The sequence below is a fragment of the Passer montanus genome, unplaced genomic scaffold (assembly GCF_014805655.1).
Source record: "Passer montanus isolate IOZ18808 unplaced genomic scaffold, ASM1480565v1 scaffold6, whole genome shotgun sequence".
Classification (NCBI taxonomy): domain Eukaryota; kingdom Metazoa; phylum Chordata; class Aves; order Passeriformes; family Passeridae; genus Passer; species Passer montanus.
This window is the reverse complement of record NW_024371037.1, coordinates 16,754,206-16,778,765: the sequence shown is the minus strand read 5'-3', so window position 1 is coordinate 16,778,765 and position 24,560 is coordinate 16,754,206. Positions and strand designations below refer to the sequence as shown.

The 24,560-nt window shown below is 37.1% G+C and overlaps 1 protein-coding gene across 5 annotated transcripts in view; it reads right to left on the bottom strand.

Moving 5' to 3' along the window:
- Window positions 1-24,560, bottom strand: part of USP15 (ubiquitin specific peptidase 15) — a 60,983-nt gene that overhangs the window by 15,274 nt on the left and 21,149 nt on the right. For 3 of the 5 annotated variants that reach the window (XR_005629545.1, XM_039726665.1, XM_039726667.1), the window contains 4 exons: window positions 24,033-24,178; window positions 21,514-21,575; window positions 11,175-11,258; window positions 4,760-4,904 (listed from right to left, as the gene is read on the bottom strand). Coding sequence is in view for 4 of the 5 variants with exons in the window: in XM_039726665.1 (XP_039582599.1) it covers window positions 4,760-4,904; window positions 11,175-11,258; window positions 21,514-21,575; window positions 24,033-24,178 (437 nt within the window). In the remaining variant the exon portion in view is untranslated. Of the gene's footprint in view, window positions 1-4,759; window positions 4,905-11,174; window positions 11,259-18,729; window positions 18,872-21,513; window positions 21,576-24,032; window positions 24,179-24,560 lie in introns of those variants that run through there. The other 2 variants (XM_039726666.1, XM_039726668.1) reach the window with 2 other exon arrangements.

Genomic DNA, 24,560 nt, shown 5'->3' with positions numbered 1-24,560 from the left:
AGCTCTAATCTGTAATATCCCACTGAAATAGGAAAGTAATACTTGGGAAACATCCACAGGTGGCAGCACAGCAATGCTTAATGAGACTTATTTTTCCTAATTTATTTTCAGCTTAGAATATAGCTATGTACCTAAGTGAACATGAATGAAACATCTGCTTGCCAAATACTTTTTTTAATATGGGTTCCAGTATTCATAATAATATCTATTTCACAAAATCTACACATTCCCTTTTGTCTTTACTGTTTTATTTCATGTTTGGATCTGCAAATGCAGACATTTAGACCTAATTAGAAAAAAAATCAAGCCTTAGGTGTTTACACTGAAATAAAATAAATACATGTAATACTCCCTTCAAAACAGTAAAAAACGATACGAAAGTTCCAATACAACCAAAATAAGAATACCGAATTACTGCTTTTTTAAAATTGAGGAACAGTGGTAAGAGAACCACACTTGGGAGATATAGAATGGTATTTTAACCTTCTTGGCCTTACTCTCATTCAGCTTGCAGCTGTCTGTAATCCCACAGAGAATCATACCTATCTCTTCAAATCTGTCCTCCAGCTGTCCTGATCTTTTTAACACTGAAAACCCCTACATGGAAGAGCAAAGGTCTCCACAATAATCACTTAGAAGGATAAATGGGCAAGCCTAACCTATAGATTGAAGAGCTACTGAAGAACTTGCAACAAAATTTAAGACATTGCCAGAATTTTCACATTTCTACCTAGTATGTTTACAGGGCAAGAACCTTCACACAAATTTTTGAAACTCAGGAGACGAAGCTGTGTGAAGGAATTGTCCCTCTTTGTCAAGGAACATTGATAACAGCTCTGATGCAAAGCTTCTTCACTGTACATGAGACAAGACCAAAGAGAAGCTGTGTGAGAAATGCAGTGGTTTCTGAAGCAGAAATGGCTTCTATGTGAACACTCCAGGGCCTCGATGTCCCCTGGAAAGCACAGAGATCTGAGAGAAGTGGCAATCAGCTGGAAAAGGGATCAACCAAACTCTGCTTCGGTTGAAGGAAGCCACACTGATCACACCCAGCACAAACAGAATGGAAGGGATGGAAGCTTTTGGTACATTAATGGAATTGAAACTATTTCAGAGTCTAGTACTCTACAGTAAACTATTTTGTTTAACGAAAACAGATTTATCCTGAACACCAGCCCTGTGTTAGTACAATTGTGAAGGAATACACCCTAGGGGGATAGGCAAGATAAAGCAGGCGATCAGAGCAGATCAGAGAATCACAGAATAGCAGAGATTAGAAGACATCTCTGCAGATTCTCTGGTCCAACCAATTTGCTCAAAGACAGGTCACCTAGAGCAGGTTGCTTGGGACTTCGTTCAGTTAGGTTTTAAGCACCTTCAAGGATGGAGGCTTCACGATTTCCCTGAGAACCGTATTTTACTGTTTGATAAACCTCATTTCAGAACAAAGTTTCCTATACTTAGGAATTGCATATGCTTCAGTTTGTGCCCATTGCCTCTTTTTCCTTCAGTTGGCACCACTGAGGAGAGTTCAGCTTAGTTTTCTTTACTTTTCTCAACCAGGTAATTCCAAAAAATGGTGAAATCACTCTGGAGTCTTCTCCAGGCTGAGCAGCCCCAGCTCTCTGGCTCTCCACATAAGTCAGATGCTACAATCCTTGATCACTTGTGTGATCTCTCACCAGATGTGCTCCCTAAACTCTCAGGGGAGCCCAGAAGTGAACTCAGAACTTGTGGGATGGGTGTCTCTCCAGTGCTGAGTGGAAGGAAAGGATCACCTCTTTCAGCCTACTGGCAATACTCTTCTTTGTGCAGCCCAGGATGCTTGGGCATCCTTGTCTGTCTTGGCCACCGGAACACACTGCTTTTTGCTCAGCTTTTTGTCCAGCAGCATCCTGGGTGCTTCTCTGTCAAGTTGCCTTCCATGCAGTCGCTGACCTCCTGCTGCAGTGTGTACTGGTTCCTGGGGTTGTTCCCCTCCAGGCACAGGGCTCTGCATTTCCTGTGATTGATCTTCATGAGGTTCCAGCCCGCTGAGGTCCCTCTGAATGGCAGCACAGCCATCTGGTATAGCGGTTCCTCATTGCGGATTTGTGTCATCTCTCATCTTGCTGAGGGTGCACTCCATCGCCCAGGTAAATGCCTAGAGCAGCCAATGTTCCCAAGCAGAATTCCCTATTTTGCCATTCACATACTATGTGAGCCCATCTTTTTGTTGCTTTCAAGACTAAGACAGATCAAAAGATGTTCAGAGTGCTCCAGCTATAGGCACTACAGCCAGGATAATCCAATGTTACTTTGATAAAAAGTGAAATTAATAGCAAATTAGCAAAGCGAAATGCATGCTTTCTGTGTAAATGAGAAAAGATGCAAGTGGTGGCAAGAGGAAGACTGCAGCCTGTGACACCTCAGTGTGTTAAGAACACACATTTTCACTAAAATTCACTTCCATGGATTTCTTAGATGACATTAAACTCTGAACAGTACTGTCTTTAGAGGCATACAGTAGGATAAACTGAAAGATACACTTCCTTGCTAACAAAGCCACTGAATAATGCATTTAAAATACACACCTTCAAGGACATATTAAAGGTACCATGCCAAACTAAAAGCCACACTGTTCAATAAACACCTCATTTTCTTACCTAGAGCATTGTCTTGGTAATCAGCAAACCCGTATCTATTAATTTACACATCAGCTTCTCAGAATTATTTGAAAACTTAATTCTCTAGATGTAACTGAAAAGCAATGAAGTCACAGCTGATATAATTTCTAATGCAGACCTCAGAATGGAATCTGTTTAACACAACAGGCTAATGATGTGACATGTAACAAGTTTGTTATGCTGTACAAGACTCGTAAAGGACAACCTCATGCTCTTGAATTCTAACTTAAATGTTACTTTTGAACTACAGACATCAAATAATGTATACCAGTTCAACGAAGGTTTGCATAAGTAATAAAATTATCCTTATTTGATCAGTATAGCTTGATGAAAAAGGTAGAATCATAAAAAACTTTTCCCTGTATAGCAAGAACATTCTTTGAATCCAAACCTAAAACATAATTCTGGTTGACGCACTAGACAAAACCACGCTTTTCCTTCCAATAGCATAATGACACAATTCAGTAATCATGAGAGGTTATGTGTAGCATTTTTAGTTAGAATGGACACTGCAAAATGTGTGTCCTTCTGCCTTTAGCCATCTTTTGTGCAGCATGCTAAAAAATATTTAATTACTTTCTGCACTGTTCAACTGCTCTTCAAGTATCTTCCTGGAAACATTTTTAGAAACAAGTTTAATTTTATGGATGCATGATATCAATAATTATGGAACAAGCATGGAATTACCCTACATAGCACTAACAGGTGGGAGCTGACTGGCTGGAAAGCAGTTTTGCATTATTATATGACCCAGCAGTCCTTTTCTGTGGAAATGTGATCCTGCTGTTCATCCCCATGGGGAAATTATCCAGCTGCAAACCGGGCTGTATTAGCAACTGTGGTCAGAGGCAAAAGGGAGCAAATCTTCCCCTGCATCTGGACCTTGTGAGACTGCTGCTGGAGCACTGTCCTATTTAGGGCTCCCCAGTGCAAGAAAGAGCAGAGAAAGGACACCATCACGGTCAAGGGGTTGAACAACAACATACAAGGAAAGGCAGAGCTGTAAGCATTATTTCAATCCGAAGAAGACAAGACTTAAAGGAAGCTACAGAAAGGTAAGGCCAAATGTTTCACTGATTGTCATCGCAAAGAAGAGACAGAAGTATCTACACACACTGTGACACTCCGGGACATTTTTTCTTTTGAACAAACTTCAACAACTTCATACAAATGTACCTGAAATTCCTTTTTTTACTCCAACAGGCTAAATAACAACTGCGACGTTTAGGATGTGGTTTTGGTTTTCTTTAATTTTACCCAAAGAAATTGCAAACATAAGCCAAGAACTCTTGTAATGACCAAGGAGAAAAGGAGGATAACAACTCTGTAGCATGCTTGGTGAAGATGTAGTATTTTCATACTCAGCAGGAAAATATGTGAACAAGAACTTAACCACACATAACAGTTTTGTGACAGAAGACTGCTCCAATGACAAAAAGTGGGTTTGAAAACTAAACATAACCAAAACAAAACTCCTAGTTCTGACTGTTAATTACTCTACAACTGCAACTTCCATTTAAATTAGAACACTATGGTCTCCTCATCTTGGTAGAGTAATAGTGGATATACTAGTACTTCTCTTGCATTCATAGCAGAGAACAAGGTAACACATTCCTGTAAAATGTCTCTTCCATGAAATAGCTATTCTGAGAGGAAGGTCAAAGGAATATATTTTCCAAGGTTCCTGCGTCTTAACTAAGGCACTAAAAGTACATAATGAATCAGAAATAAAGGCCCAGTAATGTATCAGTCATCTACTTTTTGACACTTTTTTCAGTACTGCAATTGGTACTCAAGTGCATTTCAAAAGGAAAAGGCAGTTTTTGTAACATATATGAATGGCAATTACCACAAAAAGCAAAGAGTTCACTCATGTAGAACACTCATCAAACCTCTTTCTGACATAGCTGCATTCATAATGATCAATGTAAATCAGCTTTTAAAGTATACAAAAAAAGATGTATTATTTCTTCACTTTTAATTTTATCCTGCTACTTATCAGATATCTTAATATCAGTTTTGAAAATGACAAAATAAAACAAGATACTATTTTCAAGTAATAACACTAGCTGATTTTATTTTAAAGTACATACCTGAATTGCTGAATTCATGAAACATGTATTCCCCAAGTTACTCAAGCCACACAGGCCTGGCTGCTCATTGTGTCTTCCTGGCTCTGAATAATCATAATTCTTATAAGTAGTATATGATGGGAGACAATAGTTTGAATTTTTCACACTGTAAGAAAACAAGACATCTTTCACAATGTAAACATGTACTCTACAGTACTTTAAAGCATACAAGTACTTTATAGACTTAAATGATTAAAAAACTAACTTCTGCGAACAAGTAAAGATTTAAAACACTTAACTTTAATGTAAAAACATTAATGTCCATTTAACAGTCACCTGTGCAAACAACCAAAATCACACGTACTGCAGTAACTGCAATTATTACATCCCTACCCCTTTTTTATAGGAGCAGCTTCACAGCTTACTCTGTTCTTCATTGCTCTGTCATATTTAAAACACTCAGACTTTAGACACCACCAGCAGCAATCAATCATTTACGTTCCTTCTGCATCCTGCTACTGCAAGAGTAAGGTCGGTGGGAATGGGAATGCAGAGTTACAGGTGAAAGCTGAGATTTCCAAGGCCACTGTGGCATAGCTGCCTCACTGCATCAGACAGTCTATTTATAGCTTCCCTGCTAGGACAGCACAATCCAGCATGCAAATGCAGAAAAGCCTTGAGAGGTAAAGGAATGCGCAAAATGCCTTGCAACAACTTCAATATAAATCTATGCTGCATTTGTTTGCAGATAGAAAAAACTGCAGAAGACTGAAATGGGTAAAATGATGATATTTAAAACAATTTGTTTCCCGATGAAATACAAAAATATCAAATAAAAACTAACCCTCAAAACAGTAAAGTGAGAATATCTCAGAACACTAGAAAGGCAAAGAAATCTTGTAAGAGAACAACCACTTTAACCATTTCAGGCACTGATCATAACAAAATCTGTGTGACGGCAGCTTTGGCAAAAGTTCAGGAGTATTTCTGCAGCTACTAAGCATCATTCACATTAGAAGCAACATGAACAAAAATGTCAAAGTCAAATGCTAAGAATGAAGGAAAAATATGCAGTGCAAAGAATCAATCCTGTTAAAAACCTGAGATTTGCAATTGCAAAAGTCTGAGGATGCAAGTGTCCAAAGGTTACACTGTTTTTCCATTACTCCTGAACGCTATCATGCTCTTTACTGAATTCCAACTGTCTTCTCAGTGCACACTCACTTTTCATAAATAACTATTGTTTTTTAATTAAGTTATCAAAATTTTCAAACAGAAGGGGATGAAAATTTCTCTCTCTTTCAATGGTCTTAGAAATTTTTGTAGTTTATGGCTCTACTAAAGCTGCTGCTATCACACTTTTAAAGTCTGCTCATTTCTTTTTAATAGCTGACTTTCCCATTAGTCCTTCCTTTTTCTATACATATGCATTTTCTCTGCTCTCTGCAGAGGTATTATGTTCACTGGTCATTCTTGATGAAAAAAACCCATAAAGTTACTGTTCACCCATGTATGAGAGATCCCCAGGAAAAATTACCTTCAATCTCCCAGCTGCAGCCCAGTTACTGCAGTGAATTCCAATTCCCTTAGGTTGGTAAGCCTTAGTTCCCCCAGGAATCAAAACCATTAAACTTGCCCCTGGGGCTAATGCAAGCCCCACAATATAACCAACCCAAGAGTGCACAGCAGTAACAGCAATGCACACACACGGGTACACAACAAGCTTCTACTTTCAGCTTTCCTTCCTTCCTACTGCTGTCCTGACCTTACAGATAACACTTTTCACATGCTTAATAAAAAAAGAAATCTCTTTGAAATTTAGATGTAGGGATAATGAACACATTGAATGTAATTCTTCTGAGGATTTTCATTTTTATTTCTTTCTCTGCAGCTTTCCCCCCCTTCACAAATTGCCAACTTTGGAGGGAAATTAGAAAGCTAAGGAAATGCAACTGGGATTTTGTGTCTGTAGCTTATTCATGTGAAAGATTTTCTCAGATTAGCTGAGTACCATGATGATAATTTAGTTCAAGATAATTGCAGTGCAGATAGATGCAGTGTGTATTTACTGTAAGGGACAAAGTTTACATGTCAAAAGGGAAGACATTTCAGAGCTCTTTTATCTTCTGTCCTGATATATTTCTGCCCACAGAAATATATTTGAGGGGTTTAGAGATTAAGGTTACCACTCATCCTGTGAGTCAGGTCTATTAATATATTTTTATTTCATGGTTCTATGATATTTTATCAAAACATATCCTACAAAACACTGCCTACTGTTTGTGGGATACTAGGAGATGCCTCTTTACAGCTCCATCAACCTTCAAACTGTTTTGTTGTAGAAAAATTATTTTTACATAAATTATGCAATTGCTTTGCTTCTTATGCTTTTGAGCTGGATGAAAAAGAAATTATTATTAACAGTCAATAATAAGTAGCTAACAATGGAAAGCAAACAAAGACACAAGGTAAGTCTACATTAATTTAATTCAAACAGAAATATCCTAGAAAAAGTAACTTGTGATAACTGTGTGTCCTCAAGCCTCCAGCAGTTTTTCCTGCAAAACTTTCCTACCTTTAATGAAGGAACAATGCAGGGAAAAGCAGAGGGCTAGTATTAGGATAAGCCAGTCGAGTAAGAGCAGTAACAGAAAGAAAACACTAATAGTTCTTAAAAAAAATAGATTCACAAAAGTAAGGCAAGATTTGAAAACCTCTTCAGACCCTTGAACGGAGCTCTTGAAATGGCAAAAATGGTAAAAGGAAGTTTCCAAATGAAATTCTATTATCTGTAGATCTGTAGATTTTGAATTGCATGTGCTAGATCTGAAATGACTTGTTTGTATCTTCCGTATGTGCCTTTAGACATTAAAGCTGCTTTCAAATGGTAATGATGAACCCAGAGCACTCACTGTACAGTTAAGAGCTCTGCAAAGCATGGATTTTGAACAGGGAAGACTGGAAAAGCATCACCGGATTTGGAAAAGACATAATCTGTCAGTGGAATGCCATTTACCAACAGGTACATACATAAAAGAATTTGAGTTGCAATAAAGAGCCCAGAAAATTAAAAGTTTGGAAGACTTACTGAGCTCTGCAATAGTTCAACCATTTTAATGCCGTGCCCATGTATTTTTCTGACCAGTCCCTTTAAGAAACCTATTGTCAGGTTTCATCAGATTTTAGAGATACCTGAAGCAGCAGGAGAGGCCCATATCACTACATAAAGATTACTATGATTATTTTTTGCTCATTATCATTGTCTGGAGAGCAAAAGATAACTCTGTAATATACTTAAACTGTCTTTGTCATAATATTTGGTTATGTGTCAGGTACAATATGAAGAAACTGTTTCTAGAGGTAATGTAATGTAATTAACACTTATATTTCTTAGAATAAGCATATTGAAATATACCAAGCATATGAACAAAGCTGCCAACTATCCATCTTGACAGGCTGACACTACTAAATGATGCAAACAAGTCATTTCAGGAGCCTAAAGCAATGGTTACAAATGAAGGAAACAGAACAACATCTCACTTAATTCCCCAAGCAAAATCCCTGTTCAGGTGTTTTTAATCTCCATCCCACATAATTTAAAAACCACTGTGTGTGATATGTATTGGTTTATTAACAGCAATAAACAGAAATTCCAGTAAGACCTAAAAGATGCATGTCTCTCCCTGCTCTTCTGAATCCACTAACACATATTATGCTAATCCTCCTGTGTTATTATTTCAATAAGATCACCAGTAAAGGCAAAAGAACATCAATGATCAATTATTTTAAATCCTCCATTACATCAAAGGCAAACTCACATTTACAGAAATGAAGGCTTCAGACTGGATAAAATTTGCACCAACTATTTCTGATACCTAATGTATAACTACCTCAAAACAAAATTAAGTATCTACCCATCTGAGGCTTCCTCTTACACAGAAATCTCCTGGATTATAAACACATTACAGAAATGTGTACCATACAAAGAAGCCTGATTCTTTTAGATTTTAAAAATAATTTGTACTCTATAGTGAGCTCTAGTAATTGCACAATGACTACTATTTATCACCATTAATACACAAAACCTGTTGTTTGATTTTTCTGCCTTATAAATTGTATTTATCAGCTAAAATCATCTTCAAAACAAATGCTGGTACCTTTAGAGTCACATCATCTCATACCCATATGGAGGTGCCAACAGATCCTAGAAAGCTATAAATGTATCATTTCCTTAAAGTACTAAGGAAAATGTGCAACATAATATAAATAAGGTAGAAACATAAGCATGAAAATAACTAAGAAAATAACAAACACAGTATTAATTAATGAAAAAGAAGTACTTTCTCAGAGAAGGAAATATTTGCAAGAAGAGTGGAATATTCTGAATGCACAATTATATAACAGAATTAAATACTGAGATGCAGCTTTCTGTTTACTATCTGAAGTCAAAAATTCTTAATGCAAAATTATGTACTTCCACGTATAAAGTGTATAATGGATGTGACTTCATCACTGAACACAGACTCTGAGATAAGTGCTGCTGAAGACTCATCTGCACTACATCTTGTATTAAATTATTATTTTCTGATTTATAAAATATTTTAAAGTCATCATAATTGGACTACTGCATTGTAACGAAAACCATATATTTCTGCACTGAATATCTGTCTCACAACATCCAGACGTACTGTGTTTTGATATACAAGAGAAAAATGACTGGTATTTCATTATACTACAGAGTACATGTATCTATTAACTGATTTACAAATGCTTAAGTTATGGTTAAATCACTTGAAAGGACCAATTCCTTACCAAATCTGAAATTTATGACTTCCTTTTAAAAACTTGTGTTGAAAATTATAACTTGTAAAATAACAACAAACAAACACACCTTTAAAGCCCAAATTTTTTCCTTAAGTTCGAAAGCTCATATTTTGGCTCCAAAATAAACCAATAAATAAAATTAAAGTCAGGTAAATCACATGAACAAACTATCTTTAAAAGCTGAAATAGCTGCCAACAAGTTTCATAAGTGCCTCCTTTCCAGCAGGAAGCTATCGAAGAAAAAAAAGAAAATAAGAAAGCCTTGATGGCTTGATTAAAAATCACACCTCCCTAAAAAAAAGTCACTGTTAAGTGTTGTGTTTGGCAATACCACTGCCTTTTGCTTAAACATTAGGAGAAGAAGAAATTAGTTCTCAGCTGGAGGCTCAACTCTGATCAACTAATTTTTCACACAATCATATATACAATACTTTTCTTATTTACTACACATTCACACACAGAGTACAATAGACTGCAGTTAATTACACAGATTTCAACTTTCAACAGTGAGAGCTGGAGCTACTCACAACTGGCAGAGGCACAAGTGACACTTCACCCCTTAGGAAAAATCACTTCTGATAAGTGCAGTATTTAACATTTATGTCACCTTTTCAATATTTAACATCTTCAAATGTGATCACCAAATGCATGTTTAGAAAAATACTAAAAATTTGAATGAATTATAAGAATAAGGTTCTTCAACTTCCCCCAGCTTGCACTAAGGATGAGCGCTCTCTGGTTTCAAGCATTTGAGAGATGCTCCACTATCTGTTAAAGTGAAATAATTCCGTGTTTTTCTATATCTACAATCGTTTTTTAGAGCTGTGTAGAGTAACAACAACAACAATAACAAAATTACACAAAAAGTTGGCCTATGCAATAGGAAATCTCCTCTTTTAGAGTTTTATCACATGATTTATTTTAAAAATTTTCTAATTAGGAATATAAAGGAGAAAGCATGTAAAAGTAACACAAAAAGTTGGCCTATGCAATAGGAAAGCTCCTCTTATAGAGTTTTATCACATTATTTATTTTAAAGGAGAAAGCATGTAAAAGTGACAAGTCTCTTACTAAGCCTTTGTTCACTGCAATAGTCCAGCACACAGCCTGATCTCTCTCAAGACTTCTAGCACTAAGAAAGAGAAGTTAAGCTGCTGGCTACATTACAGCTAACACAATTCAGCTGTCATGATTTGAAGCGTCACATAGGCCGCTCTAATACCTTAGGAGCAATAAACAAGGGAAAACCTGATCACCATAAGGATAAGTACTTTATAACTTTCCCATTGTCCATTTAAATTCAGGCAGGATAACAACAGCAACAATGTATTTTTAGAATTATAAACTCTAAATGAAGTCTATACCTTACAACAGCTGAAATTCTTTTTGGTGTCTTCCCTGCTGAAGAGTAAGAGTTACAAACATTTCTGATGCTGTTTTATTTCTTGGTGTCATCATTACCTACACTATGAAATAGTAACCAATAACAATTCACAAGCCAAATATTGCAAAGCAATTCAAAATCCTTAAGCTAGGAGTTATAAAACATTGAACTTTGTTTATATTACACTGGGGTAATGAATTAAATAATGTTTTAAGGTATATTGCTTACTTTCTGTTGTTCATGTTGTTATAATTATTTGATAGAGATGGAGAGATCTTTGGTAAAGTTGAAAAATTGGATGCACCTGGGGACCTTTAAAAATATGAAAATGACAAATTAGACAAAAATGCTGAGATATTAAAAACTGTGAAAGAAAGGTAACAAATGAAGCAGATAAACAAGCATGGAAAAGAAATACTTTTTTAAAAGTGGGCAAAGCTCTAAAAATACCCAGGACATGCAGCCCTCAGAATCTGCCTTTTAAAACTTGAAATCTTTCACAGTACTTAAAACTTCCATAACTCGAAGAAACAGAGCTACTAAAACCCAAAAGAAAGCACTAGTCACTGTGCTAAAAAAAAATGTTTTCAGCTCATAGTACAACTACAGATATTCTGATGCTCTAAAACTTAAAATGTGAAGTTTCTAATGTGGGAATTTTATTAATTTTTCATTTCAAACTAAATGGATGTTGAGATATGAAAATGATCAAGATAAATAGTTCATGTTAATTTAACAGCAGCATAGAACCATGTAGTTAAAACTCTCTCAGTAATATTGTTAGAAAATTTCAAGATATTATGTACAACACCGGATTTTTAAAAACATTTTTCTGCCAAAAATAGAAGCATTATTACTTATCCCCATGGTTTAGGACTACTTTGAAATACAAGAATACTGATTATTTTCATCACAAAGACTTCTGAATATAATAAATACAATATTTACAACTATCTTGCAGTGTATTTTTCTCGAGCAAATCTTACAGGTGCACAAGGAAAAGACAGCATACTCAAAGGAGTTCATGTAACTCCCTGATTTTGTGGGCCCTATATAACTCCAACTGAATTGCAGTTCTGGCTGTCATTGAAAAGCTTTGCAGTACACATTGCTATATTAAGAGAAGAACTACTGCATGCTCAGGACTTTTTAAGCACCTTTCAATAACTAAACTCCATAAGGAAATAAACATTTTTACACTAGGAATTTCCCCAAGTATATTTTTGCATTTATTTTCAACTTTCTGTCAATAAACCTTTTCCAAAAGAAAAGGTGCCAGGGAAGGGGAACCTCAATCCACACCACTCACACCAATTTGATGCCAGAGCTAGCAAGAGTTGCTGCCCAGAGCCTGGAAAGGGTTCAGAGGTCAGGAGTAATGAACCTGAAGCACAAAAGAATTCCAGCCACTGCAGGCAGCACCTCAGCTTTATTGAGGGTCCCACCCAAAATGCCTCCATGCAAATGCACACGAATGGGCAAAACACAAGAGGAGCTGGAGATGTGCATATGCCTGTGGAGATTGCATATGACTATTACCATCACTGGCAAGTAAATGGTGGGATGGCTACTATCCTGGAGTGTTGGCATGAAAAGATATAGAGTCTTTAAGAAGGACAGGCAGAGGAAACTCTTGGGAGCTCCTCTCAGGGATACATGATCCCTTACATGTAAGGAATAAAGGGTGGGCAGGGACACAGACAAGATTATAGTGTGGGTCTGCTGTAGAAGAACCGGAAGAACGAGGAGGTGATGGTGACAGCCAACATGCTGTCAACTAAGGGCAAATATTGTCACACAAATTTGCTTGCCTTCTAAAACCAAATAAACAGGTGGATGAGGGAAGATTGACATCACCAGTCTGGACTTCTGCAAAGCATTAGACACTCCTCTAAGGTGGAGAGACATAGCTTTGACAGATGGACCACTTGATGCATAAGGAACTAGCTGGATGGTTGCACTCAAGAAGTTGAGGTCAATGACTCAGCGTCCGAGTGGAAACCAGTGGTTTGTGCTCCTCACAAATCAGTACTGGGACCAGTGCTCCTTAGCAGTGACATGGACAGAGGGATTAGTGCACGCTCAACAAGTTTGCTGTTGACACCAAGCTGTGTTGTGTGGTTGGCATGCTGGAGGGAATGGATGCCATCCACAGGGACCTGGCTTGAGAGATGTGCTGATGGAAATTTCATGAGTTTGACAATGACAAATGCAAGGTCCTGCACTTGAGTCAGGGCAATCCCAACCAGAAGTACAGGCCGCACAAAGAATTAATCCAGAGCAGCCCTGAAAAGAAAGAACTGTGTGTGCTGGCCGATGAGAAGCCCAACATAACCCAGCAATGTGAGCTCACAGCACAGAAAGCCAACTATATCCTGGGCTACAGCAAAAGCAGTGGGGCCAGCAGGGCGAGGGAGGTGACTCTCCCCCTCTGCTTTGCTCTTGTGACACCCCATGGAGGGTGGTGTTTATCTCTGGGACCACCAGCATAACGACAAAAACTTGTTGAAGTGAGTCCAGGGCAGGGCCACAAGATGATCAGAGGTCTGGAGCACTTCTCTAATGAGGACAGATTGAGAGAGTTGGGGCTATTCAGCCTGGGTTGGCCAAGAAGAGAAGGCTCTGGGGAAACTTCAGAGCAGTAAAGTGGGCTACGAAAGCTGGAGAGAGACTTTTTACAAGGGCATGTGGTCATTGGACTAAGGGGGAGTGACTTTAAACTGAAAGAGAGTAGGTTTGGATTAGACATTAGGAAGAAATTCTTGTCGGAGAGGGTGGTAGGGCACTGGAACAGGCTACACAAGAGAAACTGCATGGTTCATCCCTGTAAGTGTTTGAGGTCAGGTTGGATGGGGCTCTGTGCAACTTGGTCCAGCTGAAGGTGCCCCTGCCCATGGCAGGGAGAAGAAATTAGATCAGCTCTTAAGGTCCCTTCCAACCTAAATCATTCTATGTATCACCATATAAAGAACTTGCTAGTTAATTTTTCAAGTATTCTGATCAATGTTCACAAAGCTTTCCTGTAATTTCCTTTATCAATCTAAATCCTTCTCTTTGCATATTGTCTTCAAAGAAGTAAAATACAGACTGTCCACAAAAGATACCAAAATGAAGTCAGTTTAATCCCATTTAAATCCAGAACAGTAGTTAAATTATGACATTCATACATGTATTTATTTAAGAAGCTATTTGTTTTGAATAATTTTGAATTGAAATTGAACTTCTCAAAACAAATTCAAATGCAATATAGTTTTTCAGTTTTAAAACTCAATGTATAACTGCTGTATATAAAAACTAAAAGAAAACAGAGGAAGCCAGTTAAGGTCTACTAAACCAGTAAATGGCTTGCTTCTCAAATGCAGGAGAAGAGTAACTAAATTCTCAACATAGCTACAAAAGCAGCAGAAACTAACAGGTAATTTTGAAAAGTAACTTTTCAATGATGTAACAAACAACCCCCAAAAAATTATTTATTATAATTTAGCATTTTAACAGCAGAAAATAGGTTAATAAAATCCACTTTACCGTAGTATGCCAAAATAAATGATAACTCACATTAGATACTCACTTGCCCACATACTACATTAACACTATGGTTAAACTGCACTAGAACTCGCCTAGGCACCAACAACAAGGAGATAAATATGGACAGCAGCAAAAACAACTGCAGCTAGCAGAGTCTTTTTTCCTCTGGGGGCATTCAGACTGGATCAGGATAAAGGAAGGCAGATAAGACTTTTCTGGATAAGCCATTCACAGGCCCTAGTCCTTACAGGGGGCCTGCTTAGCAGGGCACAAAAAAAATGCAGGAAGTTTCTGGGATGCAGTGAGGACAACTATCTGATCCAGGCGACTGAGGAGGTAAATAAGAAAAGCTTCTCAACTGTATTTGATACTTAAAACCAAGGAGGAAGAACTAGTTGGGAATGCAAAGGCTGGGGCCTTGGCCAAAATGACCTTAAGATGGTGACATTTGAGATCCTGAGGGAGAGCATGGCAGAAAACAGGAGCACAGCCCTGGATTACTGCAGAGCAGGCTTTAGCCTTTATAGGGATCTGTTTGGACAAGTGCCATGGGATACAGCCCTACAGAGAAGAGGGGCCTCCATTAGAGGTGGATGATATTCACAGAATCATTTACGCTAGAAAAGACCCCTAAGATCATTAAGTTCCTACGCGGGACAAGTGCCATGGGATACAGCCCTACAGAGAAGAGGGGCCTCCATTAGAGCTGGATGATATTCACAGAATCATTTACGCCTAAGATCATTAAGTTCCTACGCTCATTAATGGTCCATCCAGAGAAGTAAAAAATTAAGCAAAGGCAGCAGGAAGCCTGACTGGATGAACAAGGAGCTTCTGATCCAAGGTGGATGTGAAGATAAAATGTCTCAGCAAAAGCAGTAGTAGGTATCTTGCTTAACCAGCCTGATAGTAATCTCTTCATAGGAGGCTATCTTGGCAGATGAGGGGGGAAGCAATGGCTGTGGTTTATCTCAACTTCCTTAAGTTTTTTGACAGTGTCTCCTGCAACATTCTCACAGACAAGCGGATGAAACATGGGTTACGTAAGTGTACGGTCAGATGGACTGAAAAGCATTCAATCCTACCCCTGGAGGGGCAGGTGACAAATGGAAAGCAGCTTGGCAGGGAACCACCTGGCGTTCTGCTGGACAACAAGCTGGACATGAACCAGCAGTGTGTCCTTGGGCCAACCACCTTAGCCCAGTGCGCTACACGGGGAAAAGCACTGTCAGCAGGTCAAGGGAAGCAATCCTTCTCCTCCACTAAGAACTGGCTACAGACACCTGGAGTGCTGGGTTCACTTCTGGGCTCCCTAGTACCACAAAGATAGGGATATTCTGGAGCAAGACTCGTGAGACACCACAAAGGTCCAGCATTTGACCTATGTGAAGAGGCTGAGGGAGCCGAGACCATTTAGCCTGAAGAAGAGAAGGCTCCAGAACGATCTTACCACTTGTATAAATACCTAATGGGAGGGAACGAAGAAGATGAAGCAAGAACCTTCTCACTGAAAGGACAAAAGTCTATGGGCATAAAACAAAATAAATAAAATTCCATCTGAACAGGGAATATGCCTGGATATGGTCCTAGGCAACCTGCTACAGCTTCCTATGCTTTGAGTAGGGGAACTAGGTGATACTTTCTCAAGAGGTCCTTCCATTACCAAGGACTCTGCTCCTTAAAGCTGTAGCTCTGATTGGACTGGCATACAATTTTATAGCAAGCTTTAGTTAAACCATTCTATTCTTACAAACCCTAACTAATTTAGCTAATCACATTCTGGGGCATTTGCAGTAAAAAAGGTTGATACTTTAACATTCATCCATCAAAAAAATTAATGTTGAGGACATACATTTGTTAAGAGTTTTTCAAACCTTCATTAATTTGTATTAATGAACATGTTTGTTAAACTAACTTGAAAATATCTGTCGAACATCACCAGTGTTTGGTGTTTACCCTCAGGAGCTCAGACACATGGTTATCTCAAATATTATTTATCAGCAAATGGCAGTCCAGCTCTTGGCTGACAAACAAGCTGAGAGCTCTTGCTCATACTATTTAAGACATCACAGTAAGTCACCAGTTAGCTCTATAACTCACAATTCTTTCTTACAGAAAAGTCAGTAGAAAGGCACATCTGTCTGCATAACAACTGCTCAGGGAAAAAAACCAAACACACTTTTTCCTTTGAAGAGTCATGGACATATTTTCCTTAAAAACTTGGATAAATGGGCATTACATTACTTTAAAAAGGACTTCTAAACATATTTTATCCTCCTGTTCCCTCCTCTTAACAAACATTATGGGGTCCAAACCAGTAAAAGAAAAGAATTGAGAAAGGGTTTTTAATGCTTTTCCAAGATAAAAAGGCCTATAGTTTGAACCAGAAAAAAATCTGAAAAAAATTGTAAGAAAATGTTCATTATTACAAGGAGAAAAAGAACTAAGCTATGAATGTGTGCAGTCCCACCTTTCTGTAGGTCAAAAAATGCCCCAACTACCAACAATATACTCCCTTTCACATATGAGAATTGTTTTAAAGTGAACAGCAGGCCGCCAGTAAATTATACTAAGTAGCCAGCTATTATATTAGGATGACTTATTCCACAGTGATATCTAAATAAAATAAGTATCAGAATGAAATCCATTACTTTAAAACACACACACAGATATAGATTGACAGGTAATTAAAAATTCTTACATTTTTACTACATAGAAAGCACTTTTAAGGAATAGATTGGATCAGTAGATTTAAAACTTGTTTTTAAGTTTTTGAGAAAAACCCATCTACAACACTGTAAGATTAGAAGGAAATAACCTAGTAATTTATAGCTTTTTTGCATGCTTCCCTAACTTGCTTTTATATTTGCATATAAACAGGTAACAACTTAACAGAAACCCTGTCCTGGCTATTCAGTCAGTAACCCATGGAATGTCAAAACTTGAGTTCCTTGCTTTTCCTCAAGTTTTAAAATCACATATTGGCTGAAAGGTTTTAAATGATGTACAGTTTTTCCTGAACATAAGTAACTTCATTTTGTAGTACAGTTCTTCAAGTAACTTGAACTACAATTTTAGATTTTTAAAATTTATATTTATTTTTTAGTTTAAAACAGCATCTTGACAATAATAAACCATTCAAGCAGGATTAGCTGTTTTTTTCTGCATGTGGAATAATTTCCCATATAAGAACACAGATTAAAAAAAGAAGTCTACAGAGAGATCTAAAATCTTCATTAAATACTGAGATCAGCAGGAACTAAGCTACAAAGACAACTGGGATCTGTATGTTTGCATAAATTTGTCATGTGTATGACACTTGACGCTGAGGAGACAGCTACTCACAAACATGTTAGTATAACAAAATTTTCTCCAAAAATGATCACTACTGCTAAGTAATACCTCTCTTGGGACCAGGTGACGTTTAAGACATTCCAGAATAAACAGAAAGTTTCATAGAAGTCAACCTCCCAGGGCAAAAAACATCCCAGCAGCTGATATAAACAATCTCTCGGAAAGCAAAAGTCCAGCTATTCCTAAATCTGACTAACTCTGTGAATATTTGAAGAATGTATATCACATTCTGATACTTTCAGATAAATAAAACCCCAAGACTCACAAACATTTTAAACAGCATCAAAATGTGACAGAACAGCAAATATCATTAAATCATACAGGGTTTTTACAGTGGATGTTGCAATTATTTCCAAAATTCTGAAGTTAGAAAAGCAGTACACATAAAACAAATGCAAACACGGCAAGCTTGAACACAGTGCAGAACTTAAGTTGTATAGCATGGTCTCTGCACCTACAAGAAAAGGATCTCAAAATCACTCTTTTCTAATTTCAGAAGAAGAGACAATTATGATGATAATCAATCTTTTTTTCTTGTACAAATTCATTATACTCTCAAGAAAAACAGAATCACCTGTTTCAAAAATGTTCCTTCCTTTACTGAACTGAGGTCCCAACCCAGCCACTTTCAAAGTATGTTCTTTTCTTGCAGAAGAAAATATGCTTACACATTTAACATATTCATGAAAAACTGACAGCAATCTTCATCTGTAGTAGGAGGAATACAGAAAAATTGCCAAAAGAAGCAATATAAAAATTGCTGTTATGTTTCTGCGAGAAAGAGGCAGGGAAAATGTGCAGAATGTCTTTCCATCTTACTGTTTCTCATTTTCAATCATCACAATAAAGATTCTGCTGTCATTCTGACAGACCTCAAAAGGCTGGAAAAGTGAGCAAACATGAACCTCCTGAAGTCCAGTCAAGGCAAATATACAGGCCTGTACCTGGGGAGGAACAATGCCAGGAACCAATACACTGAGAAGAAGAAGTGGGTGTGTGGGCAGGTGACAAATGGAAAGCAGCTTGGCAGGGAACCACCTGGGGTCCTGCTGGACAAAAAGCTGGACATGAGCCAGCAGCGTGGACAACCAGCTTGGCCCAGTGGGAAAAACACTGTCAGCAGGTCAAGGGAGGTGATCCTTCTCCTCCACTAAGAAGTGGCTAGAGACACCTGGAGTGCTGGGCTCCCCAATACCAGAGAGACCCAGATATCCTGGACCAAGTCAAGTGAGACACCACAAAGGTGATCAAGGATTGCAGCATCTGACCTCTATGGAAAGCCTGAAACCTGGGACCATTCAGCCTGGAGAAGAGAAGATTCCAAAACAATTTTATCAACATGTATAAATAACCAGTGGGAGGGAATGAAGAAGATGGAGGAAGACCCTTCTCAGTCATGTCCACTGAAAGGAGAAGAGGCAATAGGTATAAAACTGAAGCATTGGCAATTCTTTGTAAATATAAGGAGTTTCTTTCAAAATAGGAGTTGCCAAACAGTGGAACAAGTTTTCCAGGAAGGCAGCAGAGCCTCCATCCTTGGACATGCTCAGACCCTATCTGGACAAAGTCCCAAGCAACCTGCACTAGATGACCTGTCCTTGAGCAAGTGGGTGGGACCAGAGAATCTGCAGAGATGCCTTCCAACATCACCTATTCAGTGAATCTGTGGAAAAGCTTAGCTCATGTTCTGAAATGATCCTGCCTTTTTAAGCTTTATCATCCTTCATGCTTTCCAATATCCCATATTTTGATATTTCTAAATATGGCCTTTTATACCTTGACATCAGAATTTGTTTACAACTTGTACTCTTCAAAAAGAAGCACTACAAAGAGGTAATTTCAGCACTGAGCCAGTGTGTGACCAATGACAGGGCTATAGAAAGGTATGTGGATATATGCTATTTCTGTTGACAAACTAATACTCCTAATGGACCTCATACAGAAAACTCCAAAGTGAGTTTAATATTTCTATCCCTTTAAACATTTATTAGGCTGTTCATGAAGTTTTAAACAGATGTAAAAACCTGTCCTATTATCTGTCCTGGCCTGTTGATAGCTGCTATTTGAATTCACAAAATTTTGCAAACTTTCCATTATTACAGTGTATTTGAGTATCAAATTCCCAACTTTCTGATAGCTGCTAGATCTAAAAACCACATCCAACCTCACAGTAATACTATTCATCCTCATTTGCTGGCTTACTTACAGCCTTCTCTGACACCAGTATTGTGAATTAGCATTTCACTTGCCCCCAGATCAAACATTTTTCAGGAGATATTCTTTAATTTATATACTGCTCCTGAATGCTTTCCATGGAAAAGATGTTTGGCAGAAGAAAAGCAGGTACCATCACCAGAATATCTTCCAACCAAAACTTCCAAAATAATCCATGACACTGACTCATGTAAGTTCTTTTAACCTTTCAAAGATATAGCTAAAATTTGACTAAGAATTTAAATTTCTTTAAATTTCAAAAAACATTTTCAGATGTTTTTTGAGGTCAAAGATTAAACTTCAAGTTCTTAGCATCCCATTCTTTCTATTGCTCCACATTCTTTAAAGCCTTGTGTTACAACATCTTGATAAGCAAGATTATACTGTTCATACTAATCTTAAATTGAACTCAGACTTCATTAAAGAGCTTAATAGAAAATAGTCTTCCAAATATAACTGCTTAAGATAAAACACCAAAGATAAAGAAACACTGTCCTTCAAATGATAAGCAATGATACTATAAAAATGCTTCAGAATAGTGACTTTTAACTACATGCATACATAACTTCAAAAGGAATAAAGAAAACTTAAAAGAACTTAAAACTTTTTAATGGAAGATACGCTCAAGAACCAGCCGACAAAGGCAAGGAACACATTTAACTATTTGTAAGCCTGACATCATATTAATTAAATGGTTCCAACTGTTCTTCAAAATCAAGAGAAAATTATTTAGATACTGGAAATAACATCAAAAATAGTTAAATGAAGAAAAACACACAAGTCTTTCTATTCACTTGCCATTATCAAGGTGCTGTTCATAACAGCAATAGGAAAAATAGAAAACGAAACCAACATCATTCTGCATTAAGTGATGACAGCCCAACAAAGAATAAAAGCCACATGTGGTAATGTAGGCTGCAATTCAAATAAACTTTGTGCAGCAATAGGAAAAATAGAAAACGAAACCAACATCATTCTGCATTAAGTGATGACAGCCTAACAAAGAATAAAAGCCACATGATGGTAATGTAGGCAGCAATTCAAATAAACTTTGTAGGTAAATATTATGCTCTGGAGACAAAAGAAACAGGCTGTTCATAAAAATATTTACATGTAAGAAAAATACTGATAAAATCTTTGTTGAACTAACAGATACCCTTTGCTTTGAAACAGAAATTAAATGAAATATTATTGAGTTTTACAGTTTTCTACTATGGAATTTTCCCCCATTTTTAAGCAGGATAATGTATATCATTGGTTGAATTCAACAAAGTTAGGCAATGTCTATGTAGGAATTCACTATTATTATGCTATGTTCTACAATGCACGACACTTACAGCAAATACATTAAGGTGTCCTTTCAATTAAATATCTGAAGGCTGATTTTCAAGATAAAATACCACTTTTAAAAACTTTTCTTTCATAAAGCAAAATAATATGCAAACTAATCACATGACTGGAATTCATAACTTACTTAGGAGTTGAAGGACCTCTTGGCCATGTTCCATCCTCATTCTTCTGTTCTATCACCAGGACCTAACACAAAAATTACAGTAAGAAAACTGAAATAAAAATATCAATAGATTGCTTTCTGTCCCATCTTTTCAATGGATTTGCTGACATGTGATCAAGAAAAGACTGATATTTAAGTTACTATTCACTGAGATTCAAGAATATTCCATTACACTCCATATTCCATCCACTACACTGCTCCTTCCTCTCTACTTTTTTCAACCATCATCTTAATTTGGGAAAGTCAATAGTTCTATTCCTCTACAATCCATGGATGACATTATCTCTCCTAGAGGTCAGAAGACGACCTGCAATGTTTAAGCAGCACCTGTGAATCTATAGGAATCACATGTCTATACAACAGCCCTGTTAAGGAAGGGATCCTGAAGAAATTTTGCCTCATACAGAGGGATAAGAAAAAAAAACCAAAAACCCCTATTTTCTGACTCAATAGCTCTAAAACCATGCATGTATGGTTATTCCTGTATATTTTACCAAAGCATTTATCTAATATTATTTTTTCAACAGGACAGTTGGCTAATGAAATTAATTTCATTCAATTTGTTATTGGTACGCAATGGAGTAGAGAACACTCAGTCCCAAACACAGGCATCAGGTGTCATTTGAAACTCCTTTGGGTATCTGAGATAGCTCCCCTATGCTGGCAGATATGACACAGGACCTACAAACAGCTCATGCCTTCTTCTGGATTGACAGCTGAGATAGCTGGATCCTTTGAAATAGCAACTAGACTCCAATGCTTAAACTGAATCCAACTCCCCACTCCCAATGCAACTAATTCTGCCACTGTACACTGAAGTTTCAGGACACTAATTAACTGCCATGCTGTGCCTGTATGCATCTACACCATGACATAAATTCAGGTAAGTACTAATGCTCAAAACCTTATGTATAAGCCACTTGAAGATGTAATCACACTTTCAGTCTGAACACACTTGAGCATGAGATTGAAAACAAGCCTTCTATCATGACCAGCTTTCTATCAAGAACAGTGTAGTCTGTTATCCTTGGTCATTGATGCTGAAAGACTGATTCTGCCATTGACTTACTCAGAGCTTACTAAACAGAAAGTAGATTTAGACTGAGGAGTTCAATGGAATCTCTAAAGGCATGCTTCAGAAATCAACTGATACATTCAAAGCATTACTTTATTCAATCGTATACACTACTATTACTATTAGGATAGACTGAAATAGTCAGAATAACTATTACTTATTAGATTAGGAAGCTCGGCAAGAAAAATAACTATGTGTGTGTCAGCAAGTGCAACTGACCAAATACATATAGCTTACCACGACATTTAAGAGTTTCAGAAACCACAGTTAAACTCTGTTTTCAACAGTATTTGTTTTGCTCAAAGTACAGATGTCACCTAGAGATCTTGTCACGGCTTTATTAGACCATGATTGCTTCATAGCTAATGTTTCACTGGGATAGAGATAATTTGCAAGTTACATCTTTGATGTGAATCTTTTATGGGAGATGTGGGCTCTTCCAGCAGGACTTCTGCATTGTTAAAATTACCTGTGTGAGGGTTTAAGTGCATGAAGCATGAAGCTACAGGACACAATAGTTCAAGCAGCAATTTTTCCGTGCCATTAAAAAAACTGAAACACGGCCTAAATACTGCTGGTAAGTCGGTTATAGTCAAATATTTCAAAACAAAAGGAAATACTTTAATATAATCTTGCCTAAAGTTACTGCCATCAAATTTCATCCATCCGCATTTGTAGTGTGACTGCATGAACTACAGCTGTTGAAAAAACATTCAACTCTATTTGAAGACTAAAGAATCCGTGTAATCTGAAAAGTTATTCTGTTTACATTTATATTTTGTAGTTTAACATTCAATGCTTGTTCTTTATATTCATCTGGAAAGGTAAAAAAGTTATCTTGTGAGGAATTCCTCTGTAAAGTGATGATTTTGAAGTGATGACATTGTCTCATGTTAAAGTAGGTTTACAAACCGCTGTCTCTGTTGTTCTTATCAAAGTATTTTCATTTTTTTATGTTGTTTATGAAATCTAGACAGCGGAATCTGAGTAGTAGAATTATTCTTTTAGAGTACCTAAAAAGTTCTTCAAATTTTGGGTTTCATTATAGGAACATATCCAAAATCCTAGGAATAATTATTTACTTCAGATTTTACCAAATTCATATCAGCAATTTAATAAAATTTGGTAAACATAAGATTTAAAATTTAGACATATATTAAAAATTTTAATTCATCAGGAGAGTTAAATTCTGTCTTTCATCTCTCTTTTCAGTCTTTAATCCTGAAAACACACACAAAGACTACTTTAATTTCAAGAAATTTGCTCACAAAATCCTCTATCCATAACATAATCAATTAGAAAGTGATTTTCATTTAAAAAAACCCCAAAAATTATTGGGTGTTGCTCATGAAAATGTAGCTGTAAGATAAATGTACTCTAGACAAGAAATAATATTTCACTGTACCTGTCCCTGGTATAAACCAGCATCCTGTATGGTACTGTCTGGTTTATTCAAAGGTTCAAAAGTATTACTCATGTACTTGTTCCACAATCTGGTCTCTTTTTCACCTGGAATATTGAAGATTTTTCTTATCTCCTTTTCAATTGTGTCTGTTTTGTGAAGGAAAAAACACAAATTTAACATGTCAATACACAAACAGTATAAGGTCAAATAACACATCAGAATTCATCATCAAATAACACATCATACATTTCATACATACTCAAAATATGTATGAAACTGTATAAATTGCCATGCAACTATACCATTTTGTAGGACAAGCAGTAAGTTGCTAGTTAGCTTCCCTTTGAAATAGAAACAGTCAGAGGACTGAATTCCTTAGCAAGGCAGACCAAATAAAGAGAAGCTGGTAAGTAACAGATGACAGGAGCCATCTACTAATTTCTAAGTGCACTAACACAGGAGTGTGGGGAAGTAGCAAATTATCAGAAGTGAGACTGATAGCAAAGTCAAGTGCAGGAAGTCATTCTG